Source organism: Accipiter gentilis, chromosome 31 (assembly GCF_929443795.1).
Source record: "Accipiter gentilis chromosome 31, bAccGen1.1, whole genome shotgun sequence".
NCBI lineage: Eukaryota > Metazoa > Chordata > Aves > Accipitriformes > Accipitridae > Astur > Astur gentilis.
Window position 1 is genome coordinate 4096185 of NC_064910.1, and position 24673 is coordinate 4120857.

The window sequence follows — 24673 nt, forward strand, 5'->3', positions numbered from 1 at the left end:
ATACTTTCTTGGAGGACTGAGAACAACCTAAAAGCTTTCTACAAGGAGAAATCCAAACCAGACTCCTTTTCTGCCCTGTGGGATCCTCCACCAATGCTCATGAGAGACAAGGTTTCAAATCTGAAATTACTCAAAACAGCCAAACCTTAAATTCTGAGTATCAAATACATGTTTGTAAGGGTGTTTTTTGGAGAGATGTTGGAGAATGCAAATGATATTTCACCACTAACTCGCTTAAAGGTTGCCAGAAAGCAACTCGGATGGACCTCGCTCTGCAAGAAGAACCTCCCCAGCGACTGCCTCCTGCTCCCCGCACCCCCTTTTACCTTCCAGCCCCTATCTGCTGTTTATAATTCCTTTTTTGAGAGATTACATTCTCCTCGCATGGGACGGGGCCACTTGGACCTTTCACATTCCGTCAGGATTTTTGAGAACCAGCCAAGTTACCACAGCTTTTCTTATTACTGGTAACACATAGCCTTCTTTTATGTCCTTTACTTGGAAGGTTCACTCGTCATTTTCCAGTGGATGCCTTTTCACTCATGCAACCGACCTTCCTTCCACCCTCAGAGAAAGCTAACATTGCTACTGCAATCTGATGGATAAGCATGGTACTATCAGTATTTTATCAGAGGAAAATTTTCACCTATGTCTAAGCAGCAAAAGGTAGAACCTAGACAGAAACTCGCAGTCCTTCATTCATCCCAAGCAATAAATAACTTTTTGTCACGTGGGAGAAGGCTCATGCTTAAGTTTTCACTGCAGTTCTACAAAACATTTATCTCGATATACCAGGCCTGATGTGCTCTCTCTTAAATTTGTGTTAAAGTACTGTTGTTTTGGTGACTGTAGGTATTCAGCAGAACTTTGCAATTTAAAAAACTTTTCAGACAGCCAGGTTATCTCTGGTTATTTTTCACTGTGCTCAAAGGGATGTGAACGGTAATCCACAATGTTAGAAACCATGTCACTGAATTTAGGAATAACAAAAAATGCCAAGGACTTCAAATTCAGTACATTTCTTCATGAGTCTGTATTTACAGAGAATGCACATTAACTATAAAAACCAGAAAAGACAAATTCTAGCTCTCTTATTCCACACAGAGAAGCCTTTATCAATGTGATTGATCTTTTTTCCACTCCAGTGACACATTCTTGTTTTGTGGGTTTTTTTTAAACCTTGAACAACCACCAAATTTCAATTAAATATAGTTGAAGATTTTCAAAGCAATAGAAAAAGCTGTTTTCAGGGCAGCATAAGCAGTCAAAAAAGAAAAAAAAATCACAAGAACGTTATAAGAACAGTTGTTCTCCCTCCCCCATTGCTCGCCCAGCTTATCACTGGGATGAGTCTCCAGAGGAACGTGTCCAAGAGCGCTGGGTTTCTACTATTTCTCTCAAGGTCTGGAAGAAAAAAACTGTTTAAAGCCAAGGAAAAACCTTGTACGTCAGTAGGAATGCACAGGACTCGCTGGAGCAAGCAAAGGAAGGTGGCAATAACCCTTCCGGCAATTTTACAAGAATCCCCGAAGCGCTCAAGTGATGTGCCAACGGCAAATGAAGCTTTACACCTCTCTGAATTAGGCTGCTGAGGCGGGTCCCCCCAGATGGGTTTGGGTGTCAAGGAATAGCGCACCGCACCTTGGGTCCCTGCTAGGGCAGGCGGGGATAAAAGGAAATGAGCGGAGAGAAACAGCGCCACAAATCTAAGGATGCAAGCCTTGGGGAAAAAAAAAATTAAATCAAAGTTTCACAGGAGCCTAAACTGTTGATTCAAGGAGTTAAATAATTAACTAATTACACGTTTCCTTCCTTGTCTAATGTGACTCCAACATCTGTTTTGATGTTTCTTGCCCTGTTCCACTTAGCGATCAATCAATCCTGAAGCATGCATATTTTGTCTGTGGATTAGGCTAAGTACTGAGGCACTTGAACTAAGTGGACACTGCAAAGCAACGCTATGGATTTATGTCCATGCTCCAGCTGACCAAGTGCGTTTGCTGCAATTTTAACGGTAGTTGCTGGGTTTTTTAAAACCTCTTCTATGGATGCACATCCCTGCCGCACAATGTAAAGTAAAAAAAAATACACGATGGTGTGCTCAACACCCTTCAGAGCAGAGACGCACTCAACCCACCAAAGTCCTTTGGGATTCAAGGGGGCAGAGGGAAGTCAGGGGGGCAGCCACCGTGAGCATGGAGGTCCCTCCTTGTCCTGGCGGTACCAAAGGCATCGCCACCTCCACCGCAGGTCGCCCGTGAGGCTTCGGTGAGGCAAGGCACAGGTCCCTGCTCTCCTTCCAACTATTCTATTGCAATAATAATAATAATAATAAAAATATAGAAAAGCAAGCACGGGAAAATCTTCTGTGTGAACGTGGAGTGAGGTCTTTCGGCTGCCTCCTCCAAGCTCTCTGCGCACGCTGCCCCCTGAATTCCTAAAATTCAGCCAAAAAAAACCCGGCAGAAGGCACATTTTCTCCAGCACCTGGAATCCTGCTTTGGCTGAGCTTTACAATGCCTCCCTCTACTGGGAAAATGATGCCTTATTTCTCAGTGCCAGTATTTCTCTCTACAGACAGAGGGAGGTATGGATTAACCCACACATGCTTTAATAATTCAGACTGGAGCCAAGCGGAGAGCGGAAAGGAGTGACAGACCAGCAGCTGAAGATCCATGTTAGCATTATAACTAGAAATTTATGCTGTTAATCATGCCGTTAATCAAATGGATGATCAATGCATGAGTAGGTGTGCAAAGAAGAAAGCATGTGACACAGCATGAATCAGTTTTGTCCTGCCATTTGTAAATATGCCTTTTTAAAAAAAGAGTGATAAACAAGCTGGCAAGCAGTTGAAAATTTGAAGATGGGTACAATTACTCATATGGGTACAAATACTCATTACTGAACTCCATGGGATAAACATCTTAAAAAAAAAAAAAAAAAGAGAAAAAAACCCCAACACACCAAAAAGATGGAGGAAGCGAAGGTTTAAAGCCAGGAAATTCAGAATTTAGATTAATCTTCATAGCCTAGAACATGTGGAAGAACACAGCTAAGGCACACAACCAACTCCCAAACTGCATTTGTAGATACAGGACCTTCCCTTCAGAATAATTTTTACTCTCTTGGAATTAAAAGCCTCTTCCCAAAAGAGATTTTCAACCCCAGTCAGAAATATGTTTTCTACATTTAAGCACTTTGTTAATGACGCATGAAGACCTTAAGTCTGAAAAAGAAGACTGAAAAGTCTTATTTTTAAAAAAGTTGTCTTCTACTTGCACCCTACTACTGTAGATAGATAATATCCAGAATGTTTACTTTAATCTTTTGTAATGGGATAAAATGTCCTTGGAAATGGGACTAAAAAGCTCCTGGTAACAGCTGGCTTACTGGGTGATGAAAAGTTCCCCAGTAGATGCCACAAAATGGTGAGGAAGACTCCAAGGAAAATAAAAAAAAAAAAAAAAAAGGGGGGGCAAAACCTTAAAATGGGTGACAAATGAACGAAACTGCCCGGAAAGCTGCTGCTCCAGATAACGCAGGGAATTGCCTGCTCTGATGGCCAGGTTTGTGCCCTGAAAGCCAGTGAGCCTTTCCAGAGCTACCGAAAAGCCGACTGAGCCGACTCAGATGGGCAGTCGCTGAGACCTGGTTTTGCTGTAGAGCTAGTGGGAAATCTTGAAACAGGCCCCAGCTGACTTTGCTGTTTCACTGAAGGAATGCAAGTATTAGGAAGTCTTCATTTTTCTCCAAAACACCACTCATCGGGGTTAAATAAATGCAAACAAAACCACAGCAGCCTATAAATGGCTTCCTTTGTTGACTGTCCAGCAATTATTCTCCTGTCCCATTTGACTTCCATCTCACCAATAATTTTCAAATGACTAATGCTACATGACAAGTAGAGAAAGAAAAGCCTCTTCTCAAGGTTTAGTGTTCTTTACACTGAAATGAAATGAAACCGCCAAGTACAGAAGATGGCACGTTCCCCTTGCAAAGGCTGGAAGAGGTCCCGGTGATCCCAACAACGTGCAGGTGCTTGAAGGCACCACCACCTCATGGCACACAACCAAATGTGACCAGCAAGCAGTACGTGATGCTAATTTACAGCTGCAAGTGCTGGGCTTTTAGGACAACCCAACCCTCAGCTCCTAAGAGGGTCTCGGAGCCCTTGAACGGTGCTGGCGTAAGAAGAAGGATGAGCTGAATGGCCAGGGATGGTCACTTCAGCAGCCCAGACAAAAAAGGATCTTGGCTGTACGTCTGTGAACATATCACACAGCCACCTATAGTCTGACAAGCATTTCCAAGAAAGGTAGAAAGCAGCAGTTCCTTAGAGGTTATCACTTTAGTAATGAACCAGCCATGTCACCTTTAAAAGTCAGAGACTAATAGTATGATGGTTTCTTATGTAAAGACTAATGTACTCTCTAGTGCAGAACATAACAAAGTAGCTCATGTGTCTAGAAAAATAAAGCTGAATTCATGTAAAGACTTAAGAAACACAGGCAAGGTACAATTTTCAGCCACTCAAAAAAAAAAATAAATCTTAATTTTTAAGTATATACATTTTGGTTTCAAAGTTATTAATCCATCTCCATGCAGAAAAATCCATACTGAAAAAGAAATTCACAGTGCAAAGGAAACAAAACTAATTCACGCCCAAAATTCAGAATACTGTAAAATAGAAACACTACCACGCTCCCCTTAACGCTGCAAAAATTACTTTTGTATTCAGCACAAAAAATAAAAATACTTTCTCATATGGATTTTTCATGATATTTTAAAGCACATGAAAAATACACTTAAGACTCTTAAACTAGAGCAAAGTTCTTAAACCAGAAAAGCACAGCTGCCCTACGGTAAAAGGTTTGCTTCACTGGAAAAGTGACTGACTTCGGAACATAAAGACTCCCTTAAATCGTACCAGAAGCAATACAATTTCTGTAACAGGTTGGCAAATCTATTCCTTACACTGGAATTATACTTTCAGGTTCAAGTATTCCGTCACAGTGTCCTCTTCCTCAGCCACTGCCAGTTATCCCATTGCCCAAAAACCCCCGTCAATGACAGGATATCTGCAAACCGACCACAAATCCTCTGATCTGGGTGGGGACAAAACAGTGTCCCTAAAAACACTCCAGATGAGCAACAGATAAAAAACTACCAGGAATACCAGGACACCTCTATGCACTTCCAGAGCGACAAAGGACTTCACTCAAAGCTCTGTTACCGGTGCCGCTCACTTTTAGTAGTAATAAAACCCAGCAAGCAAAACTATTACCCATCCTTTTCCTAATTTCATTGATCACCATTCCCATGCATGGCTCCCGCTTGCAAGAATTTCCCCGCAAAGGACTAAAAGACAGTACAATTTGTTGCCAGGCTGTCAGCTTGGAAAGCAGCACAACGTGTCCTGGGGCAGACGCGACAGCCAGACCCTCAGCCCAAGTGAGCGGGTGGACACTTACTGGCAGGGTGCAGCCTCGCTGGCAGTAGGTTCACAATGAACGGCCCTTCCCATATATAGCTTTACATTGAATAGTCACTCTTTGCATGTTTTCCTCGTGGTTATTACTGGTAGTTGTGATAATTTTTTTTTTTCAAAAGTGACTTAGCAAACCACTTCCTTCTTTCACCCTGTAAAAAACTGAGGAGGACAAATTCATCAAAGAGGAGGACAAATTCATCAAAGTTCACAGTTCGGCTCCACAAATTGTGTCACGCCAATCCTCTATCCCAAAATCACCAGGGAGAGAGAAGGAAGCAAATCCTGCACTACACAAGAAGGGGTATAGCTTTAGTTATACCATCAGTATTTTTTAAATGACAAAAGTACAAAAAGCTGGAGAGAGCAGAGCCAAGAGGGATCACTGGGGTGTTTTCACCTTACGAATTTCCTGACAATTTCAGTCCCTCCAGAGGTATACCTTCATTTGGGGCTTTTTACAGCATTATTCTGGGGACAAAGAGAGAAGGAACAAGCAACAACTCTGTGTGCACAACGCCAGACATCTCGATGAGCGTGACAGGGTCCCAGGTCCTTACCTGGTAAAAGCAAGCCCTGGAGTCACCGGTGGGCCGTGGACAGCTGTGCAGGGCCACCCGACCCACCCACGAGCAACTCTGTCGATGCCAAGGGGAGGGGGACGACCCTCTCTCCCCACCTTCCCACCCGCTGAGAAAGGAGGAATACCCTCTGGTTTTCTTCTTTCCCGAAACAAAGGCAGCCAGTTTCACTCCCCATCTCCTGGAAGACCTCCGCCATCTCTGGCAACCTCAGCACAGGGCAGGGACTAACTGGGAACAGAAAATACCCACCACCTCCTAGAGCAGCTGGTCAGGGCGATTGACCTGGACAACCGAACAAGATCTGAGCCATGTCTCTCTTGCACAGAGGTTCAAACTCCACTTTCCTAAAGCAATCCAAATCCCTTGCACACCTCTCCAAAGGCCCCAGGCAATCCTTTGCAGGTTCAAGCAGCAATCTCCTCAAGATGGACAACGTTCCCCCACCACTTGCTACACAATCAGAGCTGTATCAAGCAGACCCTAAAACCTTGCTCACTGCTAGTGATGGGGATGGAGAAACGAGGCCACAACCTGACTTCTGCAAGGGACATGCAGGACATGCCTCCAGGCAGAACTTGTTCCCAGCTCTGCTGGTACAGCAGTACAGCTCCAGGACACCTACAAGTGCAAATCTACCCACTGGCGTTTTCCACTGCATGCTCTTAGTAACGTGCCTTTTGGCCTGCTACTGGTTACAGAGAAAGAACTATAAAGGTACAGTTTTCATATATCATGCAATCCCTTTAAAGGCAGCTTTCTGCCATGTAAGTATTGGCCTGGACAGAGCAAGCCAATTTTTAGAGGTTTAATATTTTTAATGACAAATATCTAACCCTCATAACACTATTTTACTGCTTATTGACAATCATGGTTATGAAGTATGCTTATAATGTTTATAAAGGAATTCAAGAAAATGGATTTTTTTTTTCTTGGTCACTCAGAAGGGTATTTATTAATTTTTCTGCTTACGGACAGACATAACTTAAAAACAAATACATCCTGTGAAAACATGACTAGTTGTCCTCCATGCTCCCAAGCTGCGCAACTGAGCAGGGCCAGCCCCAGATCTACAGCAGCGTTGAACAGAGAAACTGATGTGCTGCTTTCAGACATGGCATTTGTGCTGGCATTTGACCTAAAGGCAATGCAGAAATCTTCTCTATTCAGATATTTTAAACTGTACTTGGTGCACTGTACTATATTTATCTGCAATATTCAATGCATTTTGGTCAAGTCTGGTGCACAATACCTTGCCTTCTTACAAGATTTTTGGCAGACAATGCACATGCATCTCGCCAGTCCTTTTTACCTGCTTTCACCATAGGCACCAAATAATACTATGTCATACCAACAGAGCCTCACTTTGCTCTCCCTTCTCCACCATGTCTCTCCACATCCTGCTTCGTGCTCCTTCTATTTCTGTTGTCAGGCCACTTAAGATTATCGCTAACCCTTTTCTGTGGACAAATTAACAATGTACATTATCTTTCCAAGCTGCTGTTTCCCATACTGCTGCATAGTGCTTCCTCATTTGAACTTCTTATCTCTTCCTGCAAAGGCTCTTCAAGTACAAAACCAGCAACAAAGCTGTATTAAACTTATCACTGCACAGTTACTAACCTAGGAGAAAGAAGGCACTACAGCTTTGTCTCTCAAAATAACGTGGCAGATGTCAAGGTAAGAGCCATTTGTTCTCGAGGACTAAGAAAATCACAATAAACCCGTTGCCGTACAGAATGAAGAGAGGCCTGGTTTTGCAATGCACATATTGCTCATATGCCAGCAGTTCCACTTTGATAGGGAGGCAAGGACAATTTGTTGATTCATGATGACTGTAAAAGTTGCAAGGCTTCAAGGAGAGTGCCACTAAGCATCTGTTAAAAGGGAACCAGGAAAACAAGCATTAACTCTTCCATTAACACTTTTTAAAGCACATTTGAGTCATTTCTTAACCAGTTTGGCCTGGCTAAGCTACATTTTCCAGTTTTGTTCACTTTGCAGTAGTTGGTCCTACTGTAACACCAACCCATTTTCCAAAAGAGCTGTGCTAGAAGAAAACTTGTGAACAAAATGACAGCCGAGGAGGGCAGGACAAGGCCAGCCCCACAGAGACTACACTGATAAGCACTACCAGATCACTGTGGTCTGCGGTTGCCCGGACCAGGCGTTAGGGGAAATGCAGCACAGAGCCACAGGAACAGCTCTAGACAAAGCCACGCGGTCCAGCTGAGCCCATCAGCTTGGTCCTGGCAACAGGGCTTCCAGCACCAGCAGAAGATGAGAGTGGCAGCCGTGGCTCTGTGGTGATGATGAAGCTCCCAAGGTAGAGGAGAGGGGCTGGACCTGTCTAGGCATGAAATTAGACCTGTGTTGTCAAGCAAAGGTTGACTACAGGAGGGAACCGTTGCTTCAGACCCCCAGTTCCCACGGTATTTTTCTTTGCTCCTGTAGCAGGCCACCATGAACCAGAATAGCAGCACATGGGTGCAGACAGATCTCCAGGACTGCTCCACGATGCTCAACGCTCTCCAGCTCCTGGCCAGGTCTGTATCCTTCCTCCCTGCTTCAGGCAACTTGGGTTACCCTCTGCAAGGAGATTTTTGAGGTGCCCGCATTGCCAGGAGCTGGCAGACCAGCCAGCCAGTCACACCCTGCAGCTGTCTGCCTCACCACCCTGTGAGATCACCATTCCTGGAGCAAAATAAGCAGAAGGAAACACGTACTCATGCCTCAGCTGTTCCCATTTGCTGAGGGTGTACACACGAGGCGACTGAGCTGATCTAGCAGCTCCCCGCCACCGCAAGGGCGAAGTCTGGTTCTTTTTCTCTCCTTCCGCTGCTCTTCCTTCCCCCCACCACACTCCTTCCTCCCCTCACCTCCTGCCCAGCCACAAGGAGCAGCACCCTCCTTTCAGACCATCTCTTGCTCTCATGAGAGCCTTGTCCCAGCTGACACAGCCTGCCACACCAGCAGAAAGCTGGGTTTGGGGAGCTGGGTTAATAAATGCAGATATTGCAGAGCAAAGGAGCAGTGAGTGCCATAGCCAGCACACGGGAGCAAGATGCAAGCAGCGACTCTCCATTTCAGCAGAAGTGAGATGTTCCCTCAGCGTGGGCATCCTGCTTTGTGAAACTTTGTGGAAAAGGTATTTATTTAGTGTCTTTTCAGGACCTTGTAATCCCAGCCCTCTCAAGGCTTGCAATCGTCTCTCCCAATTCACTGGCATCACCAAAGCACTTGCAATTAGAAGATGTCTTTTGTACATTTCAGAATTCATCTGCACATGAACTGCGTGCTTCCAAAGTTAATTAAAACCCTTGACTCATGCTGCCATGCAGAGAGATCAGCCACAGACCTGAACCACCATTTCTCACCCCCCTCTTTCCTTCTTCACACCAAACACTCCCAACAGCTTTTGCAGCCACTGTCTTCAAAGTGATCCCTGCCCGACAGCCTGATAGCATCAGCCTGCAGCCAGGGACTCACCGGCCATGCCCAGGACCCACGCCAGGGAGCCGGGACCCACGCCGCTCTCATCGGCAGGAGCCAGAGAGCCGGGATCCCCCTCCAGCAAGTTCCCATTTCACAATACCCCCTCCAAAAAAGTGCCGCTGCTCCTGCCTGGCTGAGCCCTGCCTGCCACTCTCCCCACACATCCCCATAAGTTGTAAAGGTACAGCCTGTTCAAAAGAAGGAAAGGGGAATAAAAAAACAAACAAAACCAAACAAATCAATCCAAAAAGCCCCTGGGGTTTCCCTTGCAGTCCCTCCTTTCAGTGTCATCAAAGCTGCCGTTCAAAGCAGCTAACCCCAGGTCACCAAAGGCTAACAGCAAATTCACTTAAATCAAAGCTGGACCTCTGAACCAGCCTGACTCGGGTTCAGGCAAGAAGTCAAAATCGCAGCCATTCAAATATGCAAGATAATTTTTATGATGATGGTGGTGAAACCCTGGCACAGGTTGCCCCGAGAGGTGGTAGATGCCCCATCCCTGGAAACATTCCAGGGCAGGCTGGATGGGGCTCTGAGCAACCTGATCGAGTTGCTCATTGCAGGGGGGTTGGACTAGACGACCTTTAAGGTCTCTTCCTACCCAAACCATTCTATTATTCTATGAAATGGCACCAATAAAAAAAAATCTCCTGCTCTCAACCAACAAGAGCACAGAAAGTCACTTCTCTCCTCTTGAACTCACTGCAATATTTAAACACAGCTTTTGAGAAAGTGCTACTGCTACACCTGAGACTGGCCTGAAGTGATGCTCCGGGATGAACTGCATTGCTTGGCTGAGGGTCCCTCACCACGAAATGATGGGAAACACCAGCCCCACTGCTAGACCCACTCTCCTCGCCGAGTGGGCAGGAGCAGACCCAGGGACTCGAGTGCCAGGCACAAGCAGACCGCACACGTACCACGCTGTGGGACTGGAGTCACCGCAGCTGATCAGAGGAAGGATTTGATGTTGGGACCTGTAAAAGCTTCCTCTCCTCTAACATGCTTAGGAATAACAGCAGAAAGGCTTGACCTTGCTGCTCGCGTACTGCTGGAAGAAATGAAAGCAGCATTTCTCTTCTTTAGCAGTTAAACAATGGAATTTGCTCCAAAACCAATAAAGACTACTCGCCGGCTACTTTTTGAATCCCAAAGGCATTAATGTTCATCTACTTTGAGTCTGCCTGTGGTCCTGGTTAGTGTTAGAATCTCATCTGCAGAGTCCAAAGCTGCATTGACCAGATCCTAACCCCAGGATCTTCATGGCCAGAAAGGGAAGACCCCATGCCTGCCATTCTCCCCAGCCTCCTCCTCTGCAGTTCCTGTGACAGGGGCAGACAAACAGGAGGGCTACATATTGCCCAGCATGTTCCTTGCATCCTGACATGCGGGGAGACGCGCATTCCCTCTCACATGCAGAGAGCACAGCCGCGGGCGCTTCTCATCCCAAACTGACACATACTCATCAAGGATATGTCAGGGTGTGGGTCCCATTTTGGGACCTCTGACTTTACCTACCTACCCGCTGTATGCATCTCCTTTCTGGCAAAAGAGCACTCAGAAGGAGGAAATGCTGTTTCAAAGAGAAAAGCAATTCAAAGACCCAGGCAGGGCTATTATATTCCTCCCGTTTCACTTACAGAGACTGCAGACACATTAACTCACAACCAAAATAGATTTGCCATCCATGGATGTAGCCCTGTTCCTAGGTTTCAGTAAAGCAGCACGCACCAGCTCGTGGCTGCTGCACTCTTTCCAATCTTCTTCAAGTAGTTTGGCTTTAACAAGGCCTCTCTGTTACCCTCCTCTGGCATGACAACTGCTCTCAGGCTTTTTCAGTAATGAATACACAGACTCTTCAAAAAAATCTAGGTCGACCCTTCTTTATATTTTACACACAACGCTTCCAAAATAAGATCTGTTTTTCTGTGCAAGCACATCATAAGACATGCTAAGTCTTTTCAATACATCCTCCAAGTGGGCCAGCCCACGGCTGTTTGAATTCTCCTTCATGAGTACAATTCTTAGCACTTCTCCTTGTGAAATTTCAACTTCTTCATCCTGGACCCTCTCTCCGGCCTGCCAAGATCATTTTGAATTCATCTCCTGTGCCCTCCAAGGCTCCTCCAAGTCAAGGACAGCCACCAACTTCATAAGCCAACTTTGAGCTCCAGCATCCAAGTCACTGACTAAGTTATTGAATGCAAGTGGGAAAGGGGGAACTCCTGCAAAGTGCTGTCAGGAAGGTCCGGGGGGGGGGGGGGGGGGAGGGGGTCCTGTATGGTAGCTCTGTATCAAAACAAGAATTCCTGCCCAAATGCTTCTTTTCAAACAGCTGCACACCTCCCTTCTGGCAATTTCACCCAGACTATTATTTCCAAACTGCTATGTGCTTCTCTTGAACAAAGCTAACAGCAGTAAAAGTTAGCACTGAGTCCAAACTAGTATGTCTTGCAAGGGGACGATGAAGGAAAGGGAGGAAGTAGCGGCAGCACTTCTGTGAATGGTCTAGGACAGCAACAAACCAGTAGCAAGAGAGGAGGGGTGGATACACGGAGGAAGAGAAGCTGCAAGGCTTGTGCTCCAACAAAGTTAATCACCATGGCTCTAATTCTAGAGCCTTTTCCTCTTGTTTGCTTATAAAATTTTGTGCGAGACAGCAGATACACCTCGTTTATTCCCTCCTGTCTGTTTATGAGGCATGCTCATCTGTCAGAGCTGGAAAATTGGCTGCTTTGAAACAATCTGTTTTCAGCATTCCACATGGCCTTTTTAATGCTGCACAACTCAGTAAGTGCTTATGTATTGACTGTTAGTTGCATTCATGCCTTGCTAGGGATCAAAGTTAAGCTGACTGAGCTTTAATTCTCCAGCAGCCTATTTTTGCCACCATTTTCAAATATAAATACGGTGTTCACTCTTCTGCACATCTTCTGGTGCCTCTTACGCGAGCTCTGAAAAAGCATCCCTAATGAGCGTTACAGCAGTCTCCAACAGCCAGGGGAAGATAAACAACATGCAAACTGGAAGGCTATGCCTGTGCAATAGTACAAAAGGACCAAAAGACAAATCTCCTGTGAGAAATTACTTACACATTTCAGCCTGGTTCTGGCTCCGTTCACCGCCAGGGTTTCATTAATGATCTCCCCCATCCCCGGGGTTATGTGAAAGGGGAAATGAGATAACGCCCAACCCGTCATTCTTACAGCACGCCAGCCCTTTGAGCAGCACTCCGCAGCCGCGCTCTGACTAACACCATCGGTAGCCGCTTTCCTCCCAAACTCACTGGCGGTGGACCAGGGATCTCCCTCCCGGGCACACTGCCGCAGACCCGGGGCCAGCTGGCCGCCGCTGGCCACCCTGCCTTCCTCCCGTCTCACCTCCCTCCCTTTCAGTCCCTGCTGTCTCACGCATCGGGAGTAAGGGATATAAATCAGTCCTTTCCCCCTCTCCTCCTGGTGATACCAAATTAACTTTTGCTTGCCGGTGTCTCAGCAGGGCACTGCAAGGGCTTGCCCCCCTCCCCAGCCTCTGCAAGATGATGGCAGCAGCTTCGTTTGTGAAGAAAGCCCACGCACCCATGGCAGCAGGGGACGTTTACTTTGTCTTGGAATCTCAGAGCCACCTCAGGGCTCTCTCGCTCAAGGATCAGCCAAGATAATGCCTGTCTGGACTTGCCCACCCGGTCAGGGCTGGACCACAGAGCAGAAGAGAGAATTGGGGCATAAATGCTTGCCCCAACCTGAGTGAAAACTCAGAAAAACCTACCCGCTGCAAAGAATGGATTTCTTTCAAGAGCAATTTGCTTGAAGCCCAGATTAAGAAGCTGCACGGAATTACATTACCTGTGGCAATCCTCCACACAGCTATGAGCTTCTGGGTTACTGATCCGACTGTAGCATTAAAAAAGTTCACATTTAACAACACTACTAGAGGAATAAATTTAGGCAGCAGCAGAAGGAAAAACAAGTTATTACATATCAGACCAGTGAAGATGAGCTCAGTGAAATGGCTTAATTGTTTGGAGGGGAAAATACAGTGAGTCACCCTTTAAAATTTCAAGTGTTCTCAATACAATCTCTCAGAAGACTGCAGAGTACTTTGAAGACTCAGAAAGAGAGTGCGGGCTCTCTGATTCAAATATCCTACCTATGAATAACTGTTTTGATTATTGGACTTCCTTCACATTATCAGCTGTGTCCCCGTTTTCTGTGTCTCAACATGAAACTACCTTGAAGTTTTTTATGACATACCGGCTGGCATATTTGCATACTGCACAAGCAACAGAAATTATTACTAGTGCAGCACTGATGACTTCTGTGCCCTCCCACCTCACCCACCATGCTGCTTTCCTCTCCTGCCCTTCTCCCACCCTATTTTGGGAGGCAGAGAAAATGAAGAGCGCAAAGACTTATATAAGAATTAATCTTCTCCAGGCAGACAGACTTTCTAACCATCTGGAAATACATGCAACATTGCATTCTGAAGGCCATAATAGCCTGAAGTACTTTTATTCACAGGACAGCCCTTTCTTAGTCCACATGTTTGTCTTGCATGTCAGTGCAGTAACCCTCAAGAACTCCTCTACCCCTTCAGGTCAACAGCACTGGGGTCATGCATCTGCAAAAATCATCACAGCATTGCATCCAGCTCCCCTTCCGTCACCCAGGCAGATTGCCGGTCCCTGCCCACCCTCCCCTCCTTCCTCAGCATCCTCCTCCTCCCACCCACTGGCTTCCCCAGGGACTTGCTTTCCCTATCAGTGCTTTCACAGTAGCACAGCCAGAAGGTGCAGCATTATGTGCAGCAACAGAGAGGCAGAAGCATATGCTGGATGTTCAAGCCTGTAAGGAGCAAAACAATACCCTTCAGAAAACAAAACCAAAAAAACTTACCTGTAATTATTCGCCATTAAAGTTTTTTATTTGACCCTACAAGCATAAAGCTTTGGCGTAATTACTACCAGCAATTGCCGAGAGTGCCAGTCTGTAGAAAGTCAGTAGACATATTGCACATATTTTAAAGCTCTTGCAATTAATTCTGCTTTATGTGACAGTAGCTATGCAATAACTTTCCAAGCTGGCACCATCATTTGATTCTTTTGGGTTTTTTCCCCAGCAAAGCAGGGCAGTCATATCTGCAGGAAAAGCTGAGGCACTACTCCATTCTGCTGGCTGTAACAATCATTAAGGGGAAACAAAAATACCTTCATTATAAATCGAGTTCAATCACCCTACTGCTTCATACTGAATAATAAATTATAATGAATTAATTTAGCATCAACGCTTTTTTTGTTTTTGCAATTCCACCCGGGGAATATTAAACACACTGTAATCCCAAAATTGTATTCCTCTTGCAGTTTTGCCTGATTTTGCTTATTTTTGGTAGGAAGAAGGTGGTGTCAAGGCAGGGATCCATTCCCCAGATGACTAACTTCTTTACAGATCAGTCCTCCACTGGCTGCTTCCCTTCACTGTGTACAGATCTGACTCCAGTGTTTGAGCATCTCATGGTCCTTAAACTATTTGCCCTCAGGCACTCCTGTTAAGACAGAAGGTGGTGCTGGGCTCAGCCGTGGAGATGGGACAGAGGCAACACCGCTTATCAAAGGTCCAGGAGTGGGAGATAGTGCAGCGCAGGGGACCAAATCCCACTCTGGGCTTGCATCCTCACCTCAGACCACCTGAAGCCTGGACATACACTCCAGCAGAAAGGCTGTTTAGTTAAAAAGAAAGGAAAAAAACCAAAAACTGATTAGTTTAACTTGAGCAAAGGGAAGGATTTCAGGGCTCTCAAGCTCCTGAGCAAAGCACTTATGATCCGTGCAGTCGGATTTGCAGCCTGTCCTGCCAGCCAGGCTGGGGGGCTCTGGCATTTAAGAGCTGGCTCTGAAAGCACTGGCTGGGGACGCAGCTAGACAGGGGATGTCCATCTGTCCCGGTCCTTTTCCCTACTCCTTTGCCTGATTTTTTACACCAGGCGGTGCAAAGAGAAGCAAATTGCTTCCCTTCTGCCAGCCGCCCCCTCAGGCACCCACGCAGTGGCCATAAGCACGAACCCATGGTCGTAACTCCAAAGGGGGTGAAGCTGGACATTCACCCAAAGCTCATCCAGCTGCCACCAGCAGCAAGATCCCGCTCCCACTACTGTGCCCCACTGGAGACCATCCTCCAAAGCGCCTCGGCAGGCTCCTGCTTTTTTCATTTTTGGAGAGGATGGGGAAGAACTGCTCCAAAAGAAAAGGAGTGGTGGGATGGGAGGAATCAGGGCCTGGAGGCACAGCAGGGTGGACGTGTAGGGATGCCACCTGAGTCACCTCACCTCCGTGTTTGCTGCACCCCGCCAGCCCTGCAAATTTCGGCACCACGCTCGCTACCCCTCTTCCCCCAGTCACCCCGCTGCCAGGCTGTGCCCCTTGGCCTGTCCTTCCCTTAACTAGCCTCAGTAAACTGAGCATCAGATACCAGGCATTTCACTTTAGGAGAAGAAAACAGCTCTTTCATCTGCACTGGGAAACCAACCAGCTCCCATTCAAATAAAAAAGAAGAGACCACGTGGGTGCATTTCAGTTAATTGCATTGGAGTGGCAGGCTGCAAGCAAGCTTCCCTTTCAGCCAGCCCCTTTCATTTACGTCTTCTGTTGGAGAAGGGGTGGTATTCAGCCAAATTACCTGGGGGATTCATTTCATTACACAGTATCTAAAAGCTGGGAGGAGGCTGTATTTGCAGAGGGCTGAATTTAGCAGAGCCATCATCAGGTGGCAAATAAGGGGATTTTCCATCTGCTAGAGCTGTGGTCTCCCAACTATTTTGATCGCGTACCTCTACCAGTAAAGAAAGTTTAAGTGCACACTCCCAATATATGTACATTTATTTATTTATAAATTCTGTGCACGTGCTACTGAAGTCCTACCATTTTCTTCCCTGCACCCCAATGCATCATCCTGTGCACACACACCCCCTTTGGAGACCGCTGTGCCAGAAAACATGGTGACAGTGGCTGCTTGGTGCCAGAAGCAGGGCGCTTATCAACAACTAGCTGACAACTGCTGAAACCCAAGAGCTCAGTCTGATGCCAGCTAAAGAGATTTACAAACAAGTGGTGAAGCAGACAGGAAAGGAAGACCAGAGAGGGGTAGCAGGGGGTCATATCTTCACATGCTCCCTATTCCCTTTTTTATTTCACCTAGTCTTCTCCAAAATGCTCATCCAAGGAATGTTGTCCCCAGACAGCCCTGCCACAGCCTGCTCTCTGTGGCGGGGACTAAAATAAGGATCACATCAAGTTCTACCCTTCTGCAGTTATACCTGCTCAGGAAGCCACCACAAGCAAAAATGCTGCTTGTGGGCTCTGCAAAAACAAAGGGTGCGGGAACAGCCAGAGAAAAAGTGCATTTGTTCACAGATGAAGACTGCAGTGGTTGAAAAGCCATTTCAGTTTGACTTGGATAAACTGGGATAACCATCCTTGTTTGGATTTAAAGATGAGTTTTTAGGTTTAGCTTTAAGGATGATCCCATGCACAACTCACCCCTGATTCAAGAGAGACACGGATACATCGTCTATCGTCTGCTCCCTGGTATCGGCCCATCACACAGGCCAGTACCACCATCAAATACTCCAGGGCAACTTTCAGGTAGCATGCATCTCAGGAAGGAAAAAGAAAACAAAAAGAAACATAACCAAAAGAAAAACAGTGGAAGGCTTCTTTGGAGCAAGAGGGTGTGGTATTTCTCAGGAATTTTTTCCCTTAAAAGTAATTTTTAAAGGCTCTGTGGACACACACCCTTCATGAAAGAATGTGAAGAAGGAACATTCACAGGGCTCCTAAAAGCAATCTAAATATGGATTGCATATGAAGTGTGTTATACATATAAATAATTATGTACTCTCACAGTGTACCCTTAACAAACAGTTAAAAACAAAGCTTTAAAGTCAGTACCAATCTGCAGTGGTTTTCTGGCACATCATTTCTGCTTCCTTTGACAACAGGCATTCCCATTTCTACTTCCATTTACTTCTAACTGCTATAAAAATAGCAAGTCATGAAGTTCAGTAGCACATCAAGTACGCAGCATATAAATAAATATAAATGTTAATATCAGGTGTAAGGTAAGGCACAGGTCACAGGTCTCTCTTACATGTGTGGAAAATAGGGCAAATGTAGAAGAATGAGGGCAGTACCAGAACTTGTATTAGAATTATATGCTTATTTTTTCCCTTAATTCTTTCTTTTACAGTAAGTTACACGTTTATAATAATGACAGGAATAGATGAGGAAAACATAAGCCCTAGAAGGAAATGTGCTTTAACCTGGAACTCATTTGAAACTACTGCTGCCATACAGCTCCAAAAAACGCTGATGTGCTTCTTTCATAATAACCATCACCACCCTAATTTGAACATAAGATTTAGCAGAAGAAACTGAAATCCCCAGATGTTGTGCCTAACAAAATAGTAAACACTAATTTTGTGTACTAGATATTCCAATACCAGAAAGAAGTTACTTCCAAAATTTACTTTCTTGCTTTCTAAGTAATACAGAGCTGCAAGGATGCGAAGTTATTTTGAACACAGCCCATAACAGAATTCATTCAGGACAGCAAAAAACTGCCAGCCCAAAGCATTTTTATTTTACTACCATTCTTAGATCATGGCAATGCCAATAACATACAATTATCAATCTTGATGTATGAAAACAGTACCAAGTTAATCTTTAAAAAGTTACTTTGCTTGTCTAGCAGACACCTTTTTTGGTAGCTCTGATCTGCTACTGAAAAACGAGGCATCAGTCCAAAGTAAAGAGTAAGCCTAGAGGAAAAAAAATAAAGGTCTTTGAATAATACTAAAAAAAATTTCCACTAGTTCTTTTGACAGACAGAAAAAGAGAGGAAGAAAAGCATTTTCATCTGAAACCACACATGGAAAAACGCTTTGGGTTCCCTCAACTTCGGGGAAAAAAAAGCCCACAGAGGAAGTTTTTATTTATAAAAAAAACCAACAACCCAAGACAAAACAGCGCTTGGCAGCTCGGCTGCGATGAGTCCAGCTCCCCCCAGCATCTCCTGAGCACCCGGCTCCCATCTCGCCCCGGGTACCACCCCATCGCTGGGGGGGGTTACAGCTCTGCCACACTGCGACCTGTGAGCAGGGACAGTCGGGAGAAAAGCAGACACTTTTTGTCATTTTTCCTTCCCATGTGACTGTGGGCATAAAACTTGGGAAGAGACAGTCGGACAGACTGCGGCCGATGAAACCCGCTACTTAATGCTGGCGTCTGCGACAGCTAGAGATTTAAGAGACACATTTTTGACTACTTTTTGTTTATGTAAGAGCTTCAAAATATCCTGGGCAGTTACAGAAATGTGCAAAGACACTTCTCATCCTAAATGCTTAAAATGAAGGAAAAAAAAAAAAAAAAGACAGGTAAAAATGAGAATTCAGTAAAAGATATGATGTCAGGCATGTACTCTAATTCATTTCAAATCTTATCTTTCAGGCTGGGCCCCAGGCTGTTCTTCTGAGCCATTTCAAGTTACTTAAAACTTCTTGCAGTCATTGCAGATGAAGCAGTTCAGATGGGATTTGCAGGAGCCTGTGTCAGGAGCCTTCTGCCCCACTGCACAGGAGCAACTGCAGGCACATTTTCCAGCAGGACCACCCTGGGAAGAGACACCCGTGGGAATGTGGGGACGGAGGTGGCAATGAGCAGGGACAGCTCGGGTGGAAAAAGCTGGTGCAGTAAGAGAGGACTTCAGACGACCAAGGGTGGGAGGGAGGAGAAGGCAATTGCCAGCCGCAGCCTCTAACAGGAAACAATGAAGTTTCATGCTGGAAAGTCCAACATCCCACCAAGTCCCAATATGTTCCAGATTTATTAGTGGTTAGCAGTAAATGCTTGAAAAAAAAGCACAGGAATTCCAGTAAATGGATTCAAGACAGCCATACAGCCAGAGAAGATGATATACACCGGTATTATATGAAATACTTTATGTGAAATGGAAGTGAGACCAAGGGGAGCGAGCACCTTCAAAAAGCTGGTTAGGGAAATGTATCTGCACTTCTGCTGAAATGAATGAGAATGGCTTCAGATGCTCAGCAGTCCCCAAAATGGGGCTTGTCACCTAGTGCCTTCTCTTCCTGGAATTATTACAGAAAAGCAGCTTTTAAATTATCCACATTTAAATTACCTTAAACTATGCTGTACCTAAAACTTGAAATTAAATCTGATTTCCACAAAGAACACGCTAGAAGTGGCCCAAAGTTCCTTTAAATTCTGGTCTTTCTATGTCCTGACATTCAGCCTACAGATGCCAAAACAAATTAAAAACAAAAATGAAATCGGCCCTCAGCTCTAACCACCAGTGCCAGGAACCACGGAACAGCAATTAGATAGTGAAAGGAAGAGGCAAAAGAGAAGAAAGACAAATGAAGAGAGAAAACTTTCCTTGGGGTCAGATCAGCCACAGGATTTCCCACTGAATTCCTTTCAGCTATGGAGACCTTCATTAATACATCATTTGTACTTGAATGAAGTACAACAGAAATGCATATTTTTGATAAAATCTTAAGGAATGTATATAGGCCAACCATGCCAAATAGCACACACCTACCCAAAGGGAGGGTTGAATGTTACTGCAGGGACTGTGCTATGCCACTGTCACCCTCCGGACAGGTGCTGGAAGAGAACGCCGTGCTTCTGGGTGCAGAGCAGCATCCTCTACTCGGGGAGGAGGCGGTTGCTTTACCCTCAGGCCAATCATTATTAATGTATGCTTAGGCTGCTCAAAGGCACCTTCCCAAATACAGAATAATCTGTCCAATCAACCTATAACTGAGGGTATAAAAACAAAGGATTTGTAAAACAGACACCACTAAGGAACAACAGAGACTGTTTTCCCCCCCCAAGGCAGGAGATAATTGCCAGTTCAAGAGCATCTCATTGCTGATGTTCTTATGAGCAAAGCCTTCCTTTGTTTGCTGCTTGTGTTTGTTTGCTTTTAAGCTCTCTTTTTTCCAAACAAACAACAAGAATAAAAAAAAAATAAATCTGTATACCATTCCTGGCCCTGCTCTCTGACCTTCAGCAAGCTGCCATCTCCTTGAAATCGCAGTTCAGAGACACAGTTTATGCATAGCCCGCTTCACAGCTTCTCAGGCGGGATCGAACGTGCTGCAGCAGCATGGTGCTGAGTACCAATCCACCATGAACCCTCCTACCAGAAGAGATATTTTTTAAAAATATTGGCAGTTGACCTCTCCTGGTATAAAACCTACTAACATGAAGTTATCACCAGACTTCCCACAGCTGGCATAAACTCCAGTAACTCTGTGCTGTGTACTCTGCCCAATTCTATGCAGATACCTGTTAGTGTCTGTGCCTGACCACGTTTGTCCCACTGAGCAGCATCGTACATGGCTGTGAGCCCAGCGCTAAGCTACACTTATCTTACCCATAATGTGTGTCCCTGAACATCACCCACAATTTTTTGTTTCAGAAACCGGGATAAGAATCAAGTTGCTTATAGCATAAGTGAAATCTGCCAATACTGTTAACTGGAATAAAACATACCTAGAAATGCTAGCCTGTACTCTTATGGCAACATTTCAAAAGTCGAACCCATGCACAACATGCTCTAGAAATTTAAATGTCTGGATTCCCACCTGGACGACCCATCAGAGAGCATCACCATTATAACCCTCCCTCAGAACAGGATTTAGAGGACAGATAACTTGTAATAAGTATGAAGCTAGGCAGTTTTTTCCAATTATTGGGCAAAACCCAAGTTTTTAAACCTCTCAAATAGACACCACTTTTTTGTGGTCAGTCATCTGCCACTCTTCAGGAGTGCTTGGGGAGAGGCTGAGTGAGATCTGGCATCCCTCCCACAGAGCAGCGAGGAGCTCCTGGATTTCCACCCAACCCCCTGCCCAGCGATGCAGCTGAAACACCGACCAGCATATGGACTCAAAGCTGGTCAAGTCAATTTTCGGAAGATCCTTTCCTCCTCTGCTCCCACAGCTAAATCTTTCTGCCGCTGCCATCACCGCACCTGCGAGGCTGGACCCACCACTGCCCCGTTTGAGGCAGCAGGACCCCAAGCTGAGAGCAGAGACCAGGACAGACCAAGGCACTGCCTTGCCCTGCTCCTGCTGAAGACCACATGGCCACAAAACAAGCCTGGGAGAAGGAGATCTTGCTAAAAATCCCCTTGCAGCAGAGACATCTCCCTCATTTTGTTGGCTTTTAGCCATCCTTGTAATCAAAGCGCTTCCTCTCCTACCCCCTCGCCTTTGGGGATGCTACGATGGGAATACTGCAGAGAGGAAGCAAAAGTAGTCCAAAGCATCTCTTTAATACCACATTAGGTGCCACTGTTGCTGCCAGGATGGCAAATCTTCTAGCATTGCCTTGCAGCGATCCCCTTCAAAAATTGGCTTTTCCACACGTATTTATAAAGGAGATGATAACAGGTAGCTCTGAGCAGCCCTACCTGGTGCTCTGCATTCAGCAGAAATCAGCAGCATAAATTAATCAGGAACACAAATGCCATGCAACACACACACACACACTGATTATGGTTTCAGCAACTTAATGGATAAATCATTAGTCATCCAGAATCAAATCTGGTTCATGAGGGAGTGGGGGATGATACCAAATGAACAGAAATCCCGTTTTTACCATTAAATCCCAATGTGCTGCTCCTAATGTCACTGAAAAGTACTGGTATAATGCCAAGTAAGACAAGAAATATCGAGCAAGCGGTACAGATACACCAGGCACCTTAGAAAACACAGTGACTTAGACACTGTAAGCGTTATCTTCACCCTCCATCCTTCTTTACTGTCTCTAGTACTGAAGTGCCTGGCCACAGGTGTTTCAGAGCCCTGCTGCTTGTGGGGTGCACCATAAGTGATAAAAATCCCCTTGACCAAGCTGATGTATAAATGCCATCTTCCCTGTTGCTGTTTTAATCACGCACATCATTCACTAATCACTGCTACAAGGCAAAGCACCTCTCCTCTGTTCTCTCTTTCTTGAAGGGGAGTTCTGGCTTTGTCAAAATTTAACTGCCGCAAAACACCGCTCCTCAAACCAGACTCACGCGTGCTCAGGAGATCACCTCGACCTCACCTCTGCCGGAGGCCGGGTCTGGCTCGCAGGCAGGTCACCAGGAGCCCCACAGCTCACAGTCCCACCAGCTGCAACCCCTCCTCACTCCCACTCACTTGCAGTAGTAACTCCGCAGCCAACCCAAACCTGTAAAATTCACCCCCGCCCTGAGCTCGTCCGAGGATCCATGAAGGCTCCTGTGAACAGGAACCTCCTTCTCGCTTACCCATCCGTAACCGTTTTGTTTGCGCCAAAGCCGAGACGACGACGTGCAGGTCATCAGCCAAGTGGCTACTGGGCTAAAAATGTAAATTAAAGCATACCAGTTAGCAGTACGCTGGGTTAACGCACAACTTCTTAACACTCTGCTGCATAAGACTGAAACCGAATTGTCATTTGGGTGCCGACCTTCTGAGCAAGCAGACCTGCGCTGACTCGCTTTTCATAGCCTGCGGATCCGGACTTTCATTTTCTTCCTCACATTTACATTTGCATGACAGTTTGCCAACTATGCGAACCCAATTACGGCAACGAAAGGGCGTTGCCAAGATCTGTTGAAAAACATTGTAAGTAAAACTACAGGGTCATATAGTACAATGATCACTCTTTAATTAAATTCAGGTCTTTTGTATGAAATAAAAGCTGAAAGCCTTAGTTACTACTTCTAAGCAAGACATAAATTACACAAAGTATACTTTGCTAGGTGTAAAATCCAACCTACGACAACTTCAACTGAAGGCACAGGGATGTGACCCTGGGTAGGCATGCCATACCCATTTATCAAACAAGCAGCTGCTCTTCTTTAAATATGAGAAACAATAGATTAGGAAAATATCCTCCCAAGCTGTAACTGCTACGAGACTGACCTTACTGTACCATCCAGACAAAACTACCTCAAAACAGCAATAGTTTCATCCCTATACCTCAGACACAGAAGCAAGGTCTTAAAGCCGACTGAATTGTTTTCCAAGTATTAGCAGGTATTTTGTCTTATTTGGCCCTAAATGTTCCACTTACAGACCCCTGAGTCTAAACCAAGCCCCATTAAACAGAACAACAGAATTTCAGTTGGCTTCGAGGAGAACTGGGAAGGACTTGCTGTAACCCATTGGCACCGAATCAGTTAATCATGTTAAACTCTAGCATTTGCACGTTATCAGAAATGTTAAACGAGTGATCAAACATATGGCTTGAGGTATTTCTGCATTCCTAATGACATGCAGAAGATAATCAAATATTACCTTAAACTGGTGCAGAATTTTCTATTTATATACATGCAGTCTGGGGGAATTGTCACAAAGCTCCACTAATCTATTTTTACTGAAGTTAATGATACACCCCCTGCAGATCTGAAAGGAACTTGATTCTGAGTAAGGAAAAATCACCTGTATTTCTGATGGGTAATCATTTCAAGCCTTATTATAGAAGCGGGCAAAAAGATAAATCAGGACAACCATTTTTAAATCAAAACTTTTTTCTTTTTTTTTTTTCTTTTGGGGGAGTTTTATTTTCTCCATTAGAAGTTCAGTTCCTGTCTAAGCTACAAAACTCTGATCTGACTGAAAAGCTGTTAACATGACAACAGCAACAGCAAGTGGGATGTCACAGTAAAACTTTAGAGCTTGTTCACAGATGGTTTTGTACCAGGACAAATTGATAGCCATTCCCAACAAGCATGCCCCAAATGTTCCAGATATAGGAGTCAGGGAAGACAACACTGACATTTTTAGAGTTAAAAATAAATAAGAAATAAATTGGGGGGGAGAGGAGGGGATACTCTTAAAACCTGTTCCTCAGGTATTTTCATATCCCTGTCAAGCAACAAAAAAGGAAGTAACCCCCACATTTTAAAATACCTCTGCAAAAGCTGCTCTATTTAAAAAAAATGCTAAATGCAGCTGGTGGTCCATTTAATTTCCCTCTTGACATGGAAATGCAGAAACCCCCTCTTTGAATCACACTCCTCCAACTTTGAGAGGTGGACACATTTCT

General features: G+C 45.2%; 1 protein-coding gene across 7 annotated transcripts in view; it reads right to left on the reverse strand.

Annotated features, from left to right (window-relative positions):
* Positions 1–24673, reverse strand: part of LIMS1 (LIM zinc finger domain containing 1) — a 73859-nt gene that overhangs the window by 36935 nt on the left and 12251 nt on the right. Inside the window, exon 1 of one of the 7 annotated variants that reach the window (XM_049834704.1) lies at positions 5475–5569. The exons of 3 other annotated variants lie outside the window; for them this stretch is intronic. In XM_049834704.1, the coding sequence (XP_049690661.1) occupies positions 5475–5527 (53 nt within the window). In that variant the 5' untranslated portion in view covers positions 5528–5569. 3 more of the 7 variants (XM_049834702.1, XM_049834707.1, XM_049834712.1) reach the window with 3 other exon arrangements.